General features: G+C 47.0%; 1 protein-coding gene and 1 gene segment (V, D, J or C); one reads left to right on the plus strand and one right to left on the minus strand.

Moving 5' to 3' along the window:
* Positions 1-14,580: 14,580 nt before the first annotated feature.
* The window catches only part of LOC137373098 (immunoglobulin kappa light chain-like), a 60,711-nt gene continuing 52,141 nt past the window's right edge, over positions 14,581-23,150 (minus strand). Inside the window, 1 exon segment of the V gene segment in view lies at positions 14,581-15,527. Within this exon segment, the coding sequence occupies positions 15,199-15,527 (329 nt within the window).
* LOC137373097 (ral guanine nucleotide dissociation stimulator-like 1) overlaps positions 22,701-23,150 on the plus strand; it is an 86,140-nt gene continuing 85,690 nt past the window's right edge. The window contains exon 1 of the mRNA XM_068037970.1: positions 22,701-23,003. The gene's annotated coding sequence lies outside the window, so the exon portion shown is untranslated. The remainder of the gene's footprint in view (positions 23,004-23,150) is intronic.

Below are 23,150 nucleotides of genomic sequence, written 5' to 3' on the forward strand. Positions count from 1 at the left end.
CTCAACATCCGTCATGTCCCTCTCCTCGGTGAATACCGATGCAAAGTACTCGTTTAGAATCTCACCCATTTTCTCTGACTCCACGCATAACTTTCCTCCTTTGTCCTTGAGTGGGCCAATCCTTTCTCTAGTTACCCTCTTGCTCCTTATATATGAATAAAAGGCTTTGGGATTTTCCTTCACCCTGTTTGCTAAAGATATTTCATGACCCCTTTTAGCCCTCTTAATTCCTCGTTTCAGATTGCGCCTACAATCCCGATATTCTTTCAAAGCTTCGTCTTTCTTCAGCCGCCTAGACCTTATGTGTGCTTCCTTTTTCCTCTTAGCTAGTCTCACAATTTCATCTGTCATCCATGGTTCCCTAATCTTGCCATTTCTACCCCTCATTTTCACAGGAACATGTCTCTCCTGTACGCGAATCAACCTCCCTTTAAAAGCCTCCCACATATCAAAAGTGGATTTACCTTCAAACAGCTGCTCCCAATCTACATTCCCCAGCTCCTGCCGAATTTTGGTATAGTTGGCCTTCCGCCAATTTAGCACCCTTCCTTTAGGACCACTCTCGTCTGCAGTAAGACATCCTTACTCCGGTACTCAAATCCTCTTGCAATGAAGGCCAACATACCATTTGCCTTCCTAACTGCTTGCAGCACCTGAATGCTTGCTTTCAGTGACTGGTGCACAAGGACACCCATGTCTCGTTGCACCTTCCCCTTACCCAATCTATCACCATACAGATAATCTGCCTTTCTATTATTACAACCAAAGTGGATTACTTCACATTTATCCACATTATACTGCATCTGCCATGCATTTGCCCATTCACCCAACTTGTGCAAATCACATTGAAGCCTCTTTGCATCCTTCTCACAGATCACTCGCACCCCACCCCCTGCCCCCCTCCTCCAGCTTTGTGTCGTCTGCAAACTTGGAAACATTTAGTTCCCTCACCCAAGTCATTAATAGATATTGTGAATAGCTGGGGCCCAAGCACTGATCCCTGCCATACCCCACTAGTCACTGCCTGCCACTCGGAAAACACCCATTTATTCCTACTCTCTGTTTCCTGTCTGTAAACCAATTCTCATTCCATGCCAATATATTACCCCCAATCCCATGTGCTTTAATTTTGCCCACGAACCTCTTACGTGGGACCTTATCAAAAGCCTTCTGAAAATCCAAATACACCACATCCACTGGTTATCTATTATCTATTATCCTTATCATCCTTATCTATTCTACGAGTTACAGCCTCAAAAAACTCCAGTCGATTTGATAAGCATGATCTCCCTTGCGTAAACCCATGCTGACTTTGTCCAATCCCATTTATGCCTTCCAGGTGTTCACAGAAATGACGGGCCAAATGGGTTTTATTCATGTGCTCTACAATTACTGAGGACTGTGGATTATGATTTATGTGCTATTTCCCTTCAATATCCAGCAGTTTCAAAGTCACTGGCATTCCCTTTCCAGTAAAGTGTCTTTCCTGATCTGATCCCATGATCCGTGATAGTCACCTTCTGGAGAATATCTCCTTCACCAGGATTTTCGAGATAGTTCAGTGGGTAGCTGCGTTACATGGAACTGCCTCAACCCATTTGGTGAAGTTATCAACCAGAATAAACAGTATTTATTCCCACTGCTGGAAGTTGGAAGAGATTCTATCAAATCTATTTGCACACTGCCAAGGTCCTTCTAATCTTTGGGTGTGCCAACAACTGCCATCATTGCTATTTCTCCCACTTCTTCCATGGGATCCCAAGACTCTGCCCTGGGACAGAACACAATGTCCAGATGGAGCTGCCCAAGGACAGAACCACCTGGTGTGGTTGGAGTTCATTCCACTCAGCATGAGGGCAGGGTCCACGTACTGGCACTTTAACAACCGATTGCTGGAGGATGAGCAATTCCAGGATTCGTTCCATCGATTCTGGGCCGACTGGAGAAGGAAGCAGGGGGGGCTTCCCCTCCTTGACGCTATGGTAGGATGTGGGCAACACTCACATCCGTGTCTTCTGTCAGGGGTACGTGAAGGTGTCAACCAAGAGGCGGGAAGCCGAGATCGGGCACTGAGGGAGGGAGATGCTCGACTTGGAGTCCCGCTTCGGTCATGACGTCAGGGACCCGGCCCTGTGGCAGGTGTACAAAGAGAAGAAGGGTGCGCTGAGGAACCTGCAGCTCGTAGAGTCCGAGGCGTGTACATGAGGTCGTGGATCCAGATACTGGAAGATTTGGACCACGTCTCACCCTTCTTCTACTCGCTGGAAAAATGGCGGGGCGTCATTAAGCAGCTCATTGAGCTGCTGGCTGATGACGGATCCTCCATCACGGATCCGGAGGGAATGGGCCTCCTTGTCCGCACCTATTACAGTGTGTTATTCTCTCCGGATCCATCCAATGAGGATACAAGCAGAGTTTTGTGTGAGGACCTGCCGCAGGTCAGCCCGGACGGTGCCAAAGGATTGGAGGCTCCGCTCACGTTGGCAGAGCTGACTGGTGCCCTGCACCAGCTCTCGAAGGGCAATTCCCTGGGGCTGGATCGGCTGACCGTGGAGTTCCTCAGGATGTTCTGGGACGTCCTGGGGGACGATTATGCATGGGTTCTGGGGGACGATTACGTGTGGGCCTTGGTGGAAAGCCAGGCGACCGGCGAGATGCCCCTCTCGTGGTGCAGGTCGGTCATCATCCTGCTGCTGAAGAGGCGCAATCTCCACTTGCTTAAAGTCCGGTCTCCGTCCTCAGTACCAGCCTGGGCTCTGTGCTGGCCCACATGATCCACCCCGACCAGTTCTACAATATTCCGGGCCGGTCCATCCAGGACAACATCCTCCTCGTCCGAGACCTGATCCAGCTTTTCCAGAGGATTGCTCTGTTGATCGCCTTTCTCTCCCTTGATCAGGAGAAGGCGTTCGACAGGGTGGATCAAGAATACCTTTTCAGGACTCTGCGCACATTCAGACTTGGGCCGCATTTTGTGGCCCGGGTATGACTTTTATACGTCGCTGCAGAGTGTCTGGTCAAAGTTAACTGGTCCTTGACGGCGCCCCTTCGCTTTGGGAGAGGAGTGCGCCAGGGATGCCTCATTTCCAGCCAATTGTACACCATCTGTGTGGAGCCATTCCTTTGCTTGCTTCACAGGAAGTTGAAGGGCTGGCCATGCAGGTTGTCCTCTTGGCTTACGCCGATGACGTGCTCCTCACGATCATAGGTCCCATTGACTTGCGGAGGATGCGTGACTGCCGGCAGACCTTTCCCATGTCCTCCGCAAGGATCAGTTGGGAGAAATATTCCAGATTCCTGGTGGGTCAGTGGCGGGTCGACTCACTGCCAGAGGAGTTGACACCTTTTGCGTGGAGCAACACGCACCTCCTCTATCTGGGAGTCCAACTTAGCCCCACTGAGGAAGCCAGGCCGGCAAAGTGGCAGGAATTGGAGGCGAAAGTCACCAGTTGGCTGGGGCGCTGGACAGGACTGCTCCGAGTGCTTTCCGACAGGGGCCGTGCGCTGGTCATAAACCAACTGGTGGCCTTGATGCTGTGGTATGGTTGGCCATTTTGGCTCCACCTCCTGCATTTGCCACCAAGATCCAGAAGAAGCTCGTCGATTTCTTCTGGGGCAAGAGGAAACACTGGGTCTCTGCTGCGGTCCTGAGTCTCCCAATTGAGGAGGGCGGCCAGTCGCTGGTGTGCGTCCGGACCCAGGCTGTGACGCTCCGCCTTCAAACCCTGTACGCGGAGCTGCCTCCCAGATGGGGTGTGCTGCCAAGGGCACTGCCTTCAAGACAACACGCAGCTCCCACTGGAGAACGTTAGCTGTGCCTCTCTGAGGGAGTTGCCTGTCTTTTACCGGGATCTATTCAGAGTCTGGAACATGTTCGCCTCCAGTCAGCGCGTTCCCCCGTCGGCGGAGGAGAGCGTCTCGGCTGTCCGGGTGGCCAACTCCGGCGATGGACCAACGGGTGAAGGAGTAGCTGAAGCCTCTGGGACGCCCCTCATTGCAGGTGACGAGGGGACTTGGAAGCGTTCCCAGCAGAACTGAGCCCCATTTGGCGGAACTGCTCATCGGACCCAGGCCCCAAAACCGTCCTCGGGAGCCGGTCTCGCACAAACCAAGCCGCTTCTTGGAAATGCCCTCCGTGCCATTCCAATCGGCGTGGAGGTGTTTCCTGTACAGGCTATTCCTGCACACTCTCTACTTCCTCGCCCTCATCAGCGGGCTGGACACGGCCTGGCAATCCGTGTTGACATCTGGCAGCGAGGGGAAACCACAGTGGAGGTCTCTCTAAGCAGGACTCTTCCCCCTTTACATGGGGGACCTGGGGTGGAGGGTGCTGCACAGGGCAGTCCCATGCACTAGTCTTTTAAGTAGGTTCACGGACCCCCAGGCCGCCTGTAATTTCTGCAGCCTGGACAAGTTTGTGTTCCATGTTTATATGGAATGTGCGAGGTTGCTGCCCGTCTTTGAGTATTTGAAGGGGCTGCTCCTCAAGTTTTGGCTGCACTTCAGTCCCACGCTCCTGATCTTTGGCCACCCGGAGCGGAGGGGCGTGGGCCGGGGGAAGGATCTCCTCATCGGTCTGCTCCTGGGCCTGGCCAAGGTGGCAATTCACAGGTCCAGGCTGCGGACCGTCAGGGGGTCCATCCGCCCTGATTGCCTGCTCCTCTTCCCAAGTTATGTTCGCGCCCGGGTGTCCCTGGAGAAGGAGCAAGCAGTGTCCGCGGGTTCGATCGAGGCCTTCTGCGACCCGTGGTCACCGCAGGGGCTGGAGTGCATCATCAATGCTGAGAATGGCATTTTAATTAGATTTTTGTTCTATTTATCTGTTTTTAATAAAGTTATTTTATAAAATGCATTTTAAAGGGGACCTGAGCAATAAAGGCCCCCTCAGCAAAATAACAGGGGCCTGGGGTATAAAGGCTTCCTTCAAAATAAACAAGATGCACTGCAGCAACGCACCAAGTCTCCTTAGACAGAACCTTCCAAACCCACGAACTCTACCACCAAGAAGGACAAGGGCAGCAAATACATGGGAACAGCACCACCTGTAATTTCCCCTCCAATCCACACACCATCCTGACCTGGAAGTATATCGCTGTTCCTTCACTGTCACTGGGTCAAAATCCTGGAACTCCCTTCCTAACAGCACTGTGGGTTCACCTACACCACACGGACTGCAGCAGTTCAAGAAGGCAGCTCACCACCACCTTCTCAAGGGCAATTAGGGATGGGCAATAAATGCTGGCCTGGCCAGCGGCACCCACATCCCAAGAAAGAATTTTTAAAATGTAGATCAAAGCAGATTCCAACAACAGGCCGGAGGGGCTGAATGGCCTCCTACAGTGTTGTGTGATTCTCGGATTCGATGGTAAAAGCTGATGACATTAATGGAAAGTAGTGACAGAAAAATTACAGCATCGATCAGGTAAATAGTCCTGACTCAGAGGGGAATATGTTTGGAATAATCAGGAAAACAAGGAAACAGAGGGAAAACCATTGGAATTATTCAGATTACAGTTTGGAGCCATGATGAGAGAGATAAAGTAGCCGAGGGAAAGCTTCACTGGGAGAGTTCAGGTATCAGAGGTTCGGGCTTTCCACAGGTAATGACCCCCTCGCTCTCAAAATCATCATCATCACCATCACCATCTCCTCAAAAAATCCACACTCAACCAATGTGTCCTTGTAAACTACCCCATCACTAATCTCCCTTTCCTCTCCAAAGTGTGAATGTATTTTTGCCTCATTACTCTGTGCCCATTTTCCCCAGACTTCCCTCTTTGAAAATCTCCAATCAGGTGGATGGGGCTGGATTTTCATATCGGGGGCAGGAAATGGACGTCGGGACTGTTTCCGGGTCCCAAACCCGTCCCTGGGGGAAAACAGAAATGAGTTCCGGGTTTCACAGTGGTGACCAGTTAATTAATGCAATAACGGGGGTTTTGGGGGGCAGCTCAAGTGTGAGTCCAATTTAAACTCACCACGGCAGCCATTCCTGTGGCCGCTGTTTGAGTGCTCATACTGCAGAGTGGGAGAACACAGAGCACTTGATTTACATAATGGTCCAGCAAAGCCAGAGGCCTGGCTGCCTTCCCGCTGGTCACATGGCCACCCAATTGTCCGTGGCAGCCTCGCCCCCTGTTCTTCTGCCCTCACGATGCCAAGAGGGTGACGATCCTCTCCACTGCCCAATCACTCACAGCCCACTCCAGCCCAACGGAGAGTGATTTCCTCGGGACTTAGTGAGGTTTAGCCGAGTTTAGGATGAGATATGTGAGACTGAGACTGCAGGCTGTTAAACATAAAGGCTTCTTCTTTATTCTGTTTTATTTCCACTTTCCCTTTGCTAGCCTGTGTGTTCTACAGTGGCTTCAAGTTAACAAAATGTACAATGCAATTTCAAAACACTGCAACACGACATTCCTCCCCTTCTAAGTAAATGAGAGATGTTGTATGTGTCAATGGTTTGTTTCCAAAAATGTAAAGTATAAACTTACACATAAATAGTTCACTTCGTTATCTATTCACCTATGTATGATGGGCATTTTCTCTCACAAGTAGGATATTGTCTGACATCAGGTGAAGTCTCATTTAACTCATGTTCTTCATCGGAGGTGTCGATGCTGAAATTGGATTCAATGTTTACGAGAGGTGTTTTCAGTGTTTGAAGAATGATACGTTTCTTGTGATAATTTGTGAATCGTGCTCAGCAGTGATCATTGATCCTTTTGTGTTGGTCACAACAAATGGTTGGATGTTATAAGGGGTTGTTTGTTTTCCAACATGACCATCACGTTTCACAAGTACTTTATCTCCTGGTTTTAGTGGTGTAGCCTCGAAGTTTCATGTTTCGTTCTGCATTTACCTTCAATCTATCCTTCTGATCTCGATCGTGTTGATGTATATGTTGATCATTATCTCCGTAGGGTAATTGAGGAAGACGTGTGCACAGAGGATGTGTAAAGATGAGAGTGACTGGAGGTTTTCCAGTAGTTGAGTTTGGAGTCACTCTGTAATTATGAAGAAAGTGATATAAATCTTGCTCCCATGACTTGTTCACAGCTGTAGCTGTCCGTATCACTATTTTCAAGGTTCACATAAATGTCTCGACTTCTCCATTAGCTCTTGGCCAATGGGGTGTGATTTCCCTATGAGTGAACACTAGGTAGTTTGTGAATTTACTGAACTCATTGCTGTTGAATGGGGGTTCATTGTCACTTCTTACTGTTTGAGGAATTCCAAACAAGGTAAAGATCTGGTCAAGCTTTGGAATCACTGCTTTTGTTGGAGTTGACTTAACTAATTCCACGATTGGGAATCTGCTGTAGTCGTCAGTGACAACAAGCAGGTGTTCACCTGTGGGTAAATCTGTGAAATCAACACTGACACAATCCCTGGTCCTGGAGGTAGTTCAGACATCACGAGAGGATCATGAAGATTTGACATTGTGGGTAGTTGACATGGTAAACACTGATTGATTTTATCTCTACCATGCAGTTCATTCCTGGAACCCAAACCATTTGCCTAAGGAGTTGTTTGCTAGTGACTATTCCCTGGTGTCCTTTATCAACAACACATTCTCTTAATGAGTGTGGAATGACCATACAGTTGTTGTGTAATATGAGATCAGATGTAGTTGCAACAGTGAGCTCATTTCGAACATTGGTGTGAAGATCTTGTAGTGTGTCAGAATTAATCTGTAGACGTTTCTCGATCACGTCTTTCCAGTTTCGTGATTTGATAGCAGGGATGTCCAACCTTTTCGTGTCAGGGGCCAGATTACAATTTTTACCCTCCAGTAGGGGGCCAGTGAGAACATTTCGGACGATAAAGGCATTAAAAATGTATCCTTGTATGAAAACTATAACAAATGTGCATTTTTATGAAGAAGCTTTAAATGAGAAGTAATTTATTGACTTACTTTCTCATTACTATGTTGAACATTGATTTAGTGACCTACCTGACATTGTTTTTGCTTGCATTAATACTCAATCTCTGCCCACACACTTGACGTAGCGATGCAGTGTATTCCAGAATGATGTCCATGTGTCAGAGAGATATTGATCTTTCTTCCTCTCTCCTCTTGCTCTCTGTATCTCTCTGTCTCTCTTTCCCCCCTCCATCTCTCTCTCCCCCTCTCAGTCCCACCCTCTCCCCTACCTCTGTCTCCCCACTCTCTCTATCAGTCTCCCTCTGTCTGTCCCACTATCCCCTCTCTCTGTCTCTCTCTCTCCCTCTCTCGCTGCCCCTTCTTTCTCTTACTCCCTGCTCTCTTTCTCTGTTTGTCTCTCACTCCCTCCTCCTCACTGCCTGCTCCCCAGTCCCTGATCCCTGCTCCCCACCCTCCACTTCCCACTCTCCACTGCCCACTCTCCACTGCCCACTCTCCTCTCCCCACTACCCACACTCCACTCCCCACTCCACGCTCTCCACTCCCCACTGTCCGTTCTCCACTCCCCACTCCACGCCTCTACTCCCCACTGTCCGTTCTCCATTCCCACTCCACGCTCTCCACTCCCCACTGTCCTTTCTCCACTCCCCATTCCACGCTCTCCACTCCCCACTGTCCGTTCTCCACTCCACGCTCCCCACTCCCCACTGTCCGTTCTCCACTCCACGCTCTCAACTCCCCACTGTCCGTTCTCCACTCCCCACTCCACGCTCTCCACTCCCCACTGTCCGTTCTCCACTCCCCACTCCACGCTCCACTCCACGCTTTCCACTCCCCGCTCTCCAATCCCGGCTCCCCTGTCTCTGCTGCCCATTCCCCATCTGTTCATTCTCCATCAATGTGGATTCCAGAGACAGGATGTGAATGACACTCTCCCGCTGGGCACAGCCACGTTGTGTGGGTCGGGGATCCTCACAAAAATAGAGCTGCCCACCGAAGTGCTTTGCAGGGCTGAAGTCTGGCCCATGGGCCGTATGCTGGAGAACCATATTCTAATTCTTCACCTCCAAGTGTCAAAGTGAGGCCTTTTTCCTTGTGACGTCTGTGATAGTGAAACGTGCCATTGCATCTTCAAAACGTAGCAGCCACACCTACAGACAGTACTGGGTAACACACTCAAACTCAGAGACACACACCTACAGACAGTACTGGGTAACACACTCACACTCAGAGACACACACCTACAGACAGTACTGGGTAACACACTCAAACTCAGAGACACACACCTACAGACAGTACTGGGTAACACACTCAAACTCAGAGACACACACCTACAGACAGTACTGGGTAACACACTCAAACTCAGAGACACACACCTACAGACAGTACTGGGTAACACACTCAAACTCAGAGATACACACCTACAGACAGTACTGGGTAACACACTCAAACTCAGAGACACACACCGACAGACAGTTCTGGGTAACACACTCAAACTCAGAGACACACACCTACAGACAGTACTGGGTAACACACTCAAACTCAGAGACACACACCTACAGACAGTACTGGGTAACACACTCAAACTCAGAGATACACACCTACAGACAGTACTGGGTAACACACTCAAACTCAGAGACACACACCTACAGACAGTACTGGGTAACACACTCAAACTCAGAGACACACACCTACAGACAGTACTGGGTAACAGACTCAAACTCAGAGACACACACCTACAGACAGTACTGGGTAACACACTCAAACTCAGAGACACACACCTACAGACAGTGCTGGGTAACACACTCACACTCAGAGACACACACCTACAGACAGTACTGGGTAACACACTCAAACTCAGAGACACACACCTACAGACAGTACTGGGTAACACACTCACACTCAGAGACACACACCTACAGACAGTACTGGGTAACACACTCACACTCAGAGACACACACCTGCAGACAGTACAGGGTAACACACTCACACTCAGAGACACACACCTACAGACAGTACTGGGTAACACACTCAAACTCAGAGACACACACCTACAGACAGTACTGGGTAACACACCCACACTCAGAGATACACACCGACAGACAGTACTGGGTAACACACCCACACTCAGAGATACACACCTACAGACAGAACTGGGTAACACACCCACACTCAGAGATACACACCTAAGGACAGTACTGGGTAACACACCCACACTCAGAGATACACACCTCCAGACAGAACTGGGTAACACACCCACACTCAGAGATACACACCTACCGACAGAACTGGGTAACTCACCCACAATCAGAGATACACACCTATAGACAGTACTGGGTAACACACTCAAACTCAGAGACACACACCTACAGACAGTACTGGGTAACACACCCACACTCAGAAACACACACCTACAGACAGTACAGGCTAACACACCCAAACTCAGAGATACACACCTCCAGACAGAACTGGGTAGCACACCCACACTCAGAGATACACACCTACCGACAGAACTGGGTAACTCACCCACAATCAGAGATACACACCTGCAGACAGTACTGGGTAACACACTCAAACTCAGAGACACACACCTACAGACAGTACTGGGTAACACACTCAAACTCAGAGACACACACCTACAGACAGTACTGGGTAACAGACCCATACTCAGAGACACACACCTGCAGACAGTACTGTTTAACACACCCACACTCAGAGACACACACCTGCAGACAGTACTGGGTAAGACACATACTCAGAGACACGCACCTACAGACAGTACTGGGTAACACACCCACACTCAGAGACACACACCTGCAGACAGTACTGGGTAAGACACACACTCAGAGACACACACCTACAGACAGTACTGGGTAACAGACCCATACTCAGAGGAACCCACCAAATGACTGCACTGTGTAATACACACATACTTAGACGTACACACCTACTGAGAGTACTGGATAGCTATGAAGAGAGACTGGATAGGCTAGGGTTCTTTTCCTTCGAGCAGAGAAGGCTGATGGATGACCTGATTGAGGTATATAAAATTATGAGGTGCATTGATAGGATAGATAGGAAGAAACCTTTTGCCTTAGTGGAGGGGTCAATAACCAGTGTGCATAGATTGAAGCTAAGAGGCAGGAGGCTTAGAGGAAAAGAATTTTCACCCAGAGGGTGGTGCGAATCTGGAACGCACTGCCTGAAGACTTGGTAGAGGCAGGAACCCTCACAACATTTAAGATGTATTTAGATGAGCACTTGAAATGCCACAGCATACAAGGCTACAGGCCAAGTGCCAGAAAATGTGATTAGAATAAATCGGTGCTTGATGGTTGGCAAAGACACGATGGGCTGAAGGGCCTGGTTCTGTGCTGTATAACTCTATGATTCTATAACACACCCACACTCAGAATCACACACCTACAGACAGTACTGGGTAACCCACACACACTCAGAGACACAAACCTACAGACAGGACAGGGTAACCCACACACACTCAGACACACACACCAACAGACAGTACTGGGTAACCCACACACACTCAGACACACACACCTACAGACAGGACAGGGTAACCCACACACACTCAGACACACACACCTACAGACAGTACTGGGTAACCCACACACACTCAGAGACACACACCTACAGACAGGACAGGGTAACCCACACACACTCAGAGACACACACCTACAGACAGGACAGGGTAACCCACACACACTTAGACACACACACCTACAGACAGGACAGGGTAACCCACACACACTCAGACACACACACTTACAGACAGTATAGGGTAACCCACACACACTCAGACACACACACCTACAGACAGTACTGGGTTACCCACACACACTCAGACACACACATCTACAGACAGTACAGGGTAACCCACACACACTCAGATACACACACCTACAGACAGTACAGGGTAACCCACACACACTCAGACACACATACCTACAGACAGTACTGGGTAACCCACACACACTCAGACACACACACTGACATACAGTACTGGGTAACCCACACACACTCAGACACACACACCTCCAGACAATACAGGGTAACCCACACAGACTCAGACACACACACCTACAGACAGTACAGGGTAACCCACACACACTCAGACACACACACCTACAGACAGTACAGGGTAACCCACACACACACAGACACACACACCTACAGACAGTACTGTGTAACCCACACACACTCAGACACACACACCTCCAGACAATACAGGGTAACCCACACACACTCAGACACACACACCTACAGACAGTACAGGGTAACCCACACACATTCAGACACACACACCTACAGACAGTACAGGGTAACCCACACACACACAGACACACACACCTACAGACAGTACTGTGTAACCCACACACACTCAGACACACACACCGACAGACAGTACAGGGTAACCCACACACACACAGACACACACACCTACAGACAGTACTGTGTAACCCACACACACTCAGACACACACACCAACATACAGTACTGGGTAACCCACACATACTCAGACACACACACCTACAGACAGTACAGGGTAACCCACACACACACAGACACACACACCGACAGACAGTACAGGGTAACCCACACACACACAGACACACACACCTACAGACAGTACTGTGTAACCCACACACACTCAGACACACACACCAACATACAGTACTGGGTAACCCACACATACTCAGACACACACACCTACAGACAGTACAGGGTAACCCACACACACTCAGACACACACACCTACAGACAGTACTGGGTAACCCACACACACTCAGAGACACACACCTACAGACAGGACAGGGTAACCCACACACACTCAGAGACACACACCTACAGACAGGACAGGGTAACCCACACACACTTAGACACACACACCTACAGACAGGACAGGGTAACCCACACACACTCAGACACGCACACTTACAGACAGTATAGGGTAACCCACACACACTCAGACACACACACCTACAGACAGTACTGGGTTACCCACACACACTCAGACACACACATCTACAGACAGTACAGGGTAACCCACACACATTCAGACACACACACCTACAGACAGTACAGGGTAACCCACACACACTCAGACACACATACCTACAGACAGTACTGGGTAACCCACACACACTCAGACACACACACTGACATACAGTACTGGGTAACCCACACACACTCAGACACACACACCTCCAGACAATACAGGGTAACCCACACACACTCAGACACACACACCTACAGACAGTACAGGGTAACCCACACACACTCAGACACACACACCTACAGACAGTACAGGGTAACCCACACACACACAGACACACACACCTACAGACAGTACTGTGTAACCCACACACACTCAGACACACACACCTCCAGACAATACAGGGTAACCCACACACACTCAGACACACACACCTACAGACAGTACAGGGTAACCCACACACACTCAGACACACACACCTACAGACAGTACAGGGTAACCCACACACACACAGACACACACACCTACAGACAGTACTGTGTAACCCACACACACTCAGACACACACACCGACAGACAGTACAGGGTAACCCACACACACACAGACACACACACCTACAGACAGTACTGTGTAACCCACACACACTCAGACACACACACCAACATACAGTACTGGGTAACCCACACATACTCAGACACACACACCTACAGACAGTACAGGGTAACCCACACACACACAGACACACACACCTACAGACAGTACTGTGTAACCCACACACACTCAGACACACACACCGACAGACAGTACAGGGTAACCCACACACACACAGACACACACACCTACAGACAGTACTGTGTAACCCACACACACTCAGACACACACACCAACATACAGTACTGGGTAACCCACACATACTCAGACACACACACCTACAGACAGTACAGGGTAACCCACACACACGCAGACACACACACCTACAGACAGTATTGGGTAACCCACACACACTCCGAAACACACACCTACAGGATGTAAATGTGTTGGAATCAGTTCAGAGAAGGTTTATTAGACTAATACTTGGAATGTGCAGGTTTTCCTCTGAGGAAAGGTTGGACAGGTTAGGTTTATATCCACTGGAGTTTAGAAGAGTAAGAGGTGACTTGATGGAGACATATAAGATTCCTGAGGGGTTTTGACAGGGTGGATGTGGAAAGGTTGTTTCTTCTTGTTGAAGAAACTAGAACTTGGGGTCACTATTTAAAAATAAGGTGTCACCCATTGAATACAGAGTTGAGAATTCTTTTATTTCCAAGGGTCGTGACTCTTTGGAACTCTCTTTCTCAAAAGGCGATGGAAGCAGAGTCTATAAATATTTTTAAGGCAGAGGTGGATAGATTCTTGATAAGCAAGGGGGTGAAAGGTTATCATGGGTAGGAGGGAATGTGGTGTTGAGATTACAATCAGATCAGCCATGATCTTATTGAATGGTGGAGCAGGTTCGAGGGGCCGAGTGGCCTACTCCTGCTCCTAATTCATATGTTTGTATTTATGTTTGTAATCAAATCTTATGCTAATGTGCTATTGATTGAGAGTTCAACCAGCCAATCATTAGAATCACTTGCTGAAATACAGCCAATCAACTGACAGGAATGTGGGACATTTCCAAAGTACTCCCGAGACATTTACTGAATATTCTTAATGTTTATTACCTTTTACAGATTTACATTTACAGTAAAAAGACTTGAATAAACAGCTCAGTGAGAGGAAGCTGGAGAAATTCACAGGGAGAATGAAGGTTTATTAAAACAGTTGTGGAGATTTTCTCAATAACATGAGAATCCTGTCGCTTTAAACAGAGACTAAACTTTAAATTGTAACTGCAGGGTGAGCAGGAAGGAGGTCTGGTTTACTGAAGCAGCGACTTCTGAGGTTCACATTATTTTAGCTCAGCTGACAGTCTTCAGCATCTTAGAGAGGTTTTACTTGGCATCACGAGTCTACATTGTCCAATCAAACACTCCCAGGGCAGGTACAGTACGGGTTAGATACAGAGTAAAGCCCCCTCTACACTGTCCAATCAAACACTCCCAGGGCAGGTACAGTACGGGTTAGATACAGAGTAAAGCCCCCTCTACACTGTCCCAATTTAGTGCCTTAACCCCTGATCCTCAGAGGTGTCTCAGACCCAGTCACGAGAAGGAAGAGAGTTGAAATTCCGTGCTGACAATGACCTTTATCCTCCCAGCTCACCCCTGTTATATTTAAAGTTGTGTCTCCTCTGCGGACTGTCTCTAACATTCTACACACATTCTGATCTGCTCACACTCTTACTGAGGGGAGAGGACAGGGTCTCGTGGGTGAGGGCACAGGAGAAGCGGGCGTTGGACTCCCAGTCAGAGCCAGAGAGGGTCAGCAGGCTGCTGACACTGTAGGTGCTGTCCGAAGCTCGCAGGTAATTGCTGGTCTGAACTCCGGCCGAAATGGCTGCACCGTCCTTCTTCCACTCCACCCCCACTTCATCGGGATAGAAGTGATCGGCAAGGCACACCAGGGTGGCAGTGCCCTTGGCCTTGACCTCCTCCGGCGAGGGGGGCATCAGGGTCAGTGTGGGTTGAGACTTCTCTCGGCCTGAAAGAGAAGAGAAAAACTGTTAATCACTGCATGTTTGTGTATTTCTGTGTTCTATTTGTATATTTTTTGCTCTCTGTATATATTTGTGTGTTTTATGTATATATTTGTGTCTTTTGTCGGTATATTTGTGTGTCCTCTGTATATATTTGTGTGTTTTATGTATTTATTTGTGTGTTCTGTCTGTACATTTGTGTATTCTCTGTGTATATTTGTGTGTTCTATGTGTATATTTATGTGTATGTTTCTGTGGGTGTTTCTGTGTTTGGATATGTCACATCAGATAACAGACAGCTGAGTTAATGAACTACGGCTGGTGTTGAATCGTTAGAAATGAGCACCATCACTTCTTAATTTGCCTCGCTTGCTAGGTTTAGTCTAAAATACAAAGACAGTGGATGGTTTGATGTTCAACTGGTTAAATTGTGTTCGACTGCTCTTGGAAGTATGATATGGTAGTTTTTTTTATTCATTCATGGGATGTGGGCGTCGCTGGCCAGGCCAGCATTTATTGCCCATCACTAATAGCTCTTGAGAAGGTGGTGGTGAGCTGCCTTCTTGAACTGCTGCAGTCCATGTGGGGTAGGTACACCCACAGTGCTGTTAGGCAGGGAGTTCCAGGATTTTGACCCAGTGACAGTGAAGGAACGGCGATATAGTTCCAAGTCAGGATGGTGTGTGGCTTGGAGGAGAACTTGCAGGTGGTGGTGTTCCCATGCAACTGCTGGCCTTTCCTCCTAGGTGGCCAGCCTTTGACCTGCTCTTGTAGCCACAGTATTTACAGGGCTACTGCAGTTCAGGTTCTGGTCAATGGTAACCCTCAGGATGTTGATAGTGGGGGATTCAGCGATCGTAATGCCATTGAATGTCAAGGGGAGATGGTTAGATTCTTTCTTATTTGAGATAGTCATTGCCTTTCACTTGTGTGACGCGAATGTTACTTGTTACTTATCAGCCCAAGCGTGGACAGTGTCCAGGTTTTGCTGCATTTCTAGATAGTCTGTTTCCGTTTCTGTGGATTCGCGAATGGTGCTGAAGGATGTGCAATCATCAGCGAACATCCCCTCTTCTGACCTTATGGTGGAGGGAAGGTCATTGATGAAGCAGCTGAAGATGGTTGGGCCTAGGACACTATGCTGAGGAACTCCTGCAGTGACGTCCTGGAGCTGAGATGATTGACCTCCAACAACCACAGCTATCTTCCTTTGTGCTAGGTATGACTCCAAACAGTCGAGAGATTTCCCCCTGATTCACACTGACTCTAGTTTTGCTCGGGCTCCTTGATTCCAGACTCAAATGCTGCCTTGATGACAGTTATTACTGAAATGAGTCTGAAAGAAGGGCAGGAATGGCAGCTCAATATTCCTGATACTGAGTTTCCCAACGGGATAGAGAGGGAGAGAAAAAAGGAGAAGGGTTTCACAATATTAGTCAAAAGAAAAAATCGCAGCTGTGAGGAGGGATGATATTCAAGCAGGATCATCGAATGAGGACATCTGAATGAACGTAGGAACAAAAAAGGGGCAATCACATTGCTGCACTATATACAGACCAGGGGTCGGTAACCTTTATTACCTGAAGAGACTGTTTTCAAAAATATTACCTAAAATAAAAACTACTGGCAGTGTCAAGACCAAAATTCAGCATTTCTAAACCAAATACCTTCTAAATTGCCAAGTGTCTCTGGTAGAATGCACACTTTGTATATATAATAAATAAAATACATGTATTGAATTTATGTATCAATAGAAAAAAAGTCAAAATCAGAATAGGTTTCACTCTGAATTATTGCATTTTTTTGACTTGTTTTTGTATAATTTTGTCAGTAAAGTCAAAATTTAAAAAAAAAATTTAAATTCAGATGTGCAGAATTAAGACAATTTTTTCAGCTATTGATTCTCGTAATAAAAAAGAAGTTTCTAATAGCAGAATAATTTATCATCTCAGTGATATTAGAAACAATAATGGTCACAAACATAAAAACTGTTCCTCCAATGGAAGCTGTACCACTCAAACAAGTTCATTTAGACAATGATGATGCTTTTCATTTAAATAATCATTTGAAACTATAAAGTACAACATAATGATTAGCCTTTTATCCCCACAATAAAAACACAGTTTACTTTCCTTGACTGAATTTTTTCGGCCTTTTTCATGTTAATGTGATCCAACTGGAAAAGGTTGGCAGCTGTAAATGAGCTGTTAAAGAGTCACATGTGGCTCCGGAGCCGCAGGTTCCAGACTCCTGCTATAGACCCTCAAACAGTCAGAGGGAGAGAGAAGAGCAAATGTGACGGCAAATTACTGAAAAGTGCAGAAACAACAGGCCAGTAATAGGAGGGGATTTCAACTTTCCAAATATTAACTGGGATAAATTCAGTATAAAAGGTACAGAGGGCGCAGAATTCCTAAAATACATTCGGGAGAACTTTTCTCATCAGTAGAAAGACCAACAAGAGAAGATACAGTTCTGGACTTAGTTTTCAGGAATGAATCTGGGCAGGTGGAAGGGGATCAATGTGAGAGTGTTTTAGTGGCAGTGATTATAATTCAGTTAGATTTAGAGCAGTTATAGAAAAGGATAAAGATGGACCAAGAGTAAAGGTTTTAAACTGGGGAAAGGCCAATTTTACTAAGCTGAGATGTGATTTGTCAGAATTAGACTGGAAACAGCTACTTGAAGGTAAATCAGTGTCAGAGCAGTGGGAGGCATTCAAGGAGGAGATAGTGAGGGCTCAGAACAAACATGTTCCCACAAAAGAAAAAGGGTGAGACTCCCAAATCTCCATTTACCGCAGATGGTAAAGAGCATACACAGTAGGATAAGGTACAAAAGGGAAACTTATATTGGATACTGAGATCTTGATACTGCAGAAAACCTGGAGAAGTGTAGAGAGTTCAGGGGTGAAATTGAAAAGGAAATTAGGGAAACAAAGAGAGGACATGAAAAAATATGAGCTAGTAAAATCAAGGAAAACCCAAAGATGTTTAATAAATACATAAAGAGCCGGAGAATCACTAAGAAAAGAGCGGGGTAAATTGGAGTCCAAAAACCTAACCTGTGTGTGGAGGCGGAGGATGTGGACATGTTTCTGAATGAATACTTTGTGCCTTTTTTCACAGAGAGTGACAAAGCAGACATTGTAGTGAAGGAGGAGGAGTGTGAAATCTTGGATGGGATAAACTTAGTGAGGGAGGAAATATTAAGGTGTTTCACATCCTTGAAAATGGATAAATCACCAGGCCCAGGTGAAATGTATCCCAGGCTGCAAAGGAAGCAATGGAAGAAATAGCGGAGGCTCTGATCCTCATTTTCCAATTCTCTCTGGTTAAAGGCATGGTACCTGAGGACTGGAGGACTGCTAATGTTCTACTGTTGTTTAAAAAGGAAAGAATGGATGGACCAAGTAATTACAGATCAGTCAGCATAACCTCGGCAGTGGGAAAATTATTGGAAAAAGTTCTGAGAGACAGTAAAAACCATCATTTAGAGAAGCACGGGATTAATTCAGGACAGTCAGCATGGATTTGTTAAGGGAAGTTTGTGTCTGACTAACGATTACATTTCATGAGGAGGTTACAAGGAGTGTCAAAGTGGGCGTCATGTTTGAAAGAGTCTACATGGATTTTAGCAAGGCCTTTGATAAGATCCCACATGGCAGACTGGTCAGAAAATTAAAAGCCCATGGGATCCAAGGAAAAGTGGGAAATTGGATCAAAAATTGAGTCAGTGACAGGAAGCAAAGTTTTATTGTCAACGGGTGTTTTTGTGAGTGGAAAGCTGTTTTCAGTGGGGTTCTGCAGGGCTCAGTACTGGGTCCACTGCTGATTATAGTATCTTTCAATGATTTAGATTTAAATGGAAGGGGTATTAAGAAGTTTGCAGATGATACAAAAATAGGCCTTGCGGTTGATAATGAGGAAAAAGGCTGTAGACTGCAGGAAGATATCAATGGACTGGTCAGGTGAGCAGAAAAATAGCAAATGGAATTCAGTCCAGAGAAATGTGAGGTAATGCATTTGGGGAGGACAAACGAGGCAAAGGAATATCCAATAAATGGGATGATACTGAGAAGTGTAGAGGAACTGAGGGACCTTGGAGTTCATGTCCACAGATCCCTGAAGGTAGCAGGACAGCTCGATAAGGTGGTTAAGAAGGCTTACGGGATGCTTGCCCTTATTCGCTGAGGCCTGGAGTATAAGGGTAAGGAGGTTATGCCAGAACTGTAGAAAACACTAGTTAGACCACAGCTAGAAAACTGTGTACAGTTCTGGTTACCACATTACAGGAAGGATGTGATCAAACAAGAGGGGGTACAGAGGAGATTTACGAGGATGTTACCAGGAATGGAGAATTTTACCTATGAGGAAAGATAGGATCGGCTGGGATTGTTATCTCTGGAACAGAGGAGACTGAGGGGAGATTTAATTGAGGTGTATAAAATTATGAGGGGCCTAGATAGAGTGGATAGGAAGGACCTACTTCCCGCAGCAGAGAGGTCAATAACCCAGCGGCATAGATTTAAATTAATTGGTGGAAGGATGAGAGGTGAATTGAGGAGTAATATTTTCACCCAGAGGGTGTTGGGGGTCTGGAACTCACTGCCTGAAAGGGTGGTAGAGGCAGAAACTCTCATCACATTGAAAAAACACTTGGATATGCACTTGAGGTGCCGAAACCTACAGGGATATGGGAATAAGAGCTGGAAAGTGGGATTAGGTTTGTTAACTCATTTTCAGCTGGCATGGACACCATGGGCCGAATGGCCTCATCTGCATTGTAAATCTTTCTATGTTTCTCTGTTTAAACGTCTCTAATGAAGGTTTATCACCAATTCAGCACTGAAATGGTTAATAGTAAGAGTGTTTAAAGACTCAGTGTCCCTTTAAGACACTGTTAACCTGACAGGAAGCTCGAACTATAGATCAGTCTATCTGGAGGAAACAGGCTCAGTGTTAACAAATCTCAGATCACACCCACATCCGGAGAACTTTCTCCGAGAACACTGGAGCAGACTTGTATCAACACATGTCAGAAAGGATTCATGTTGGGTGTCGGTGTAGAAGGTTTTAGATTTCATTTAAAACCTTCTTGTCCAACACTGGGGTGAGGTCAAGGGTGAGGTTATAATCAGTCTCAGTGTACTGGGGTCAGGCAGAGTCACTGCTCCAAATGATCCCATGACGCCTGGAAGGTGAGAGTGTGCGCGAGGGTCAGGATCAGGAGCCTCCAAACTCAAAGAAAGACTTGCATTTCTATAGTGCCTGTCACTACCTCAGGATGTCCCAAAGTGTTTTACGGCCAATTGTGCACAGCAAGATCCCAGACAGCTGAGTGATAATGAGCAGATCATCTGATTTTCAGTGCCGTTGGTTGAGTGATAAACATTGTCCAGAACACCGAGGAGAATTCCCCTGCTCTTCTAATAGCGCAGTGGGATCCTTTACATCCACCTGAGAGGGCAGACGTCAGTTTGTCTCAACTGAAAGACAGCACCTCTGACAATGCAGCACTCCCTCAATACTGCACTGCAGTGTCAGCCTGGATTATGTGCTCCAGCCTCTGGAGTGGGACCTGAAGCCACGACATTCTGACTCAGAGGTGAGAGTGCTACCCACTGAGACAACACTAAAACCTCACAGTCGAATAGCCTGCCATTCTCAACCTCCCGGCTCACACTTGGAGGAATGAGGCCACTTGGGGAGGGTGGAGCTGTGCCCCAGCCAGAGATAGTGCCTTCAGGAGAGAGATGGAGAGCAGATTGCGGGAGACCTGTAGTCTAGAGGGGTGACATTTAACCAGTCGATGGCAGGTGCTGAGCCCTTTCCCCGTAAGTATTATGTAAGTCGATGGGGAAAGTGGGAGGGGCACTAGAGTAACACCTTTGTTGCTGCTGAAACTCTTGCTATCTGCTCAGTCATGTCTAATAAACACACAGACAAATCAGACAAACATTAGTCGGTTTTATGTGGATTTTCTGCTGGGTTCAGCTTTAATCAACAGGGTATTGTGGGAGCTCCCGGTTAATAAAAAGAAAAGAAAGACTTGTATTTATGTCGGGTATTTCACACCTCAGGACCTCCCAAAGTCATTTACAGACAATGAAGGACTTGTTTAAAGAGCAGTCACTGTTTGAATGCAGGAAATGTGGCAGACAATTTGTGCACAGCAAGATCCCACAAACAGCAATGAGGTAAATGAACATTTTCAGTGACATCGGTTCAGAGATAAATATCAGTGTCATGCAGGCCCCCACCTGCCAAGAATGAGGCACATTAATTTCACCATATGAACACTGCTTTTTAACCTGTTGCTGGAGTAAAGAAATAACTTGTTTTTAAAAAACAACACCAGGCCCTTGACTGGAAAGACATTGGCATAATAACAGACAGAACTTGGAAGGGACAAAAGACCATTTCCTGACAAATTCAATCCACAATGGACTTTTGATTACCAGACATTGAGGATGGAGGAGCTCCCATTCCAGCTTGACTGCTAAGATGGCCGACTACACCATCGGACATGGCCAGACCAGTTTAGTCACATGACTAACTGGCTGTTGTAGTTTTTTGAATTTGAACTTGCCACAGAGAATTTGAACTCAGAAAGCTGTTTGCTCCTGGACTGAAAAGACTTTTCATGGCTGGCTTGCCACTGTCTCTCTCCCATTGGCTTTCATCTCTCTGACCAGCTTCAGGAATCATTGAAGACATATGAACCGCAAGAGGGAAAAGTCTCCCACAGTGAACAAGGTTTAAGAAGAATACTGGGCCCCAATGAAAAGCAACACCTACCGACAAGCAAGGACTACAGTGAGCTCGAAGCACAGTAACAAAAACTCTCTTCAGAGATTGCCTCAAACCTCTGCACTTTATTTTTCTTCTGCTCTTTTCTGTCTCTATTTGCATGTGTGTATCGCATATGCATGCTAGCATGGGGCATGGCGTGTATCCGTACGCGTTAACTGAATTAGAGTTTTAGTTTAAGTTTTAATAAATTTCACCTTTCTTCTTTAAACCTAAGAAAACCTGTTTGTGCTCATTTCTTTGCCTCACACAGTGTGTTTCAAATTAAATCTTGTTACAGTAAGACCAGGTGAAGGCTGTGAAAGACCCCTAGAGACTTTCATCACCTGGTCAGAACAATCGACCTGAACTTGACCCAAAGACAAAGCAACTGAGAGTCTCCCCAAAACCCTGGAACACTGAAGCCACTGGATTGGGAGCCCTGCTGTCGCTGTTTGTCATCAGAACTTTGACAAGAGATAAGCAGGGAGTGGACAGAGCAGAGTTAAAGCTGGGGGAGGTGGGACCTTGGTGTCTCACTGTGCTGGTGCTGAGATCAGTTCTATCAGAGACTGTGACAGAGACCCAGAGCTCACACTGAGACTGGCAGGAGTCTAGTGAGGGATTTCACTCCATGGAGCAGGAATGTGACCACAGTCTGCAAACGTCCAGATCTCCTCTACACACTCGGTAAAAGTTGGTTACTTATATCTTGCTGGTTAAAGGGGGAATGTAACTAAAGAAATACAGCTGGGCACCCTGTTATACACAGTGCTCTTCAATGAACCATTTCATTGACTGCAGCTCCTTACTAACACCTTCCACTATTCAGCATTT

The sequence above is a fragment of the Heterodontus francisci genome, chromosome 8, assembly GCF_036365525.1.
Source record: "Heterodontus francisci isolate sHetFra1 chromosome 8, sHetFra1.hap1, whole genome shotgun sequence".
Taxonomy (NCBI): domain Eukaryota; kingdom Metazoa; phylum Chordata; class Chondrichthyes; order Heterodontiformes; family Heterodontidae; genus Heterodontus; species Heterodontus francisci.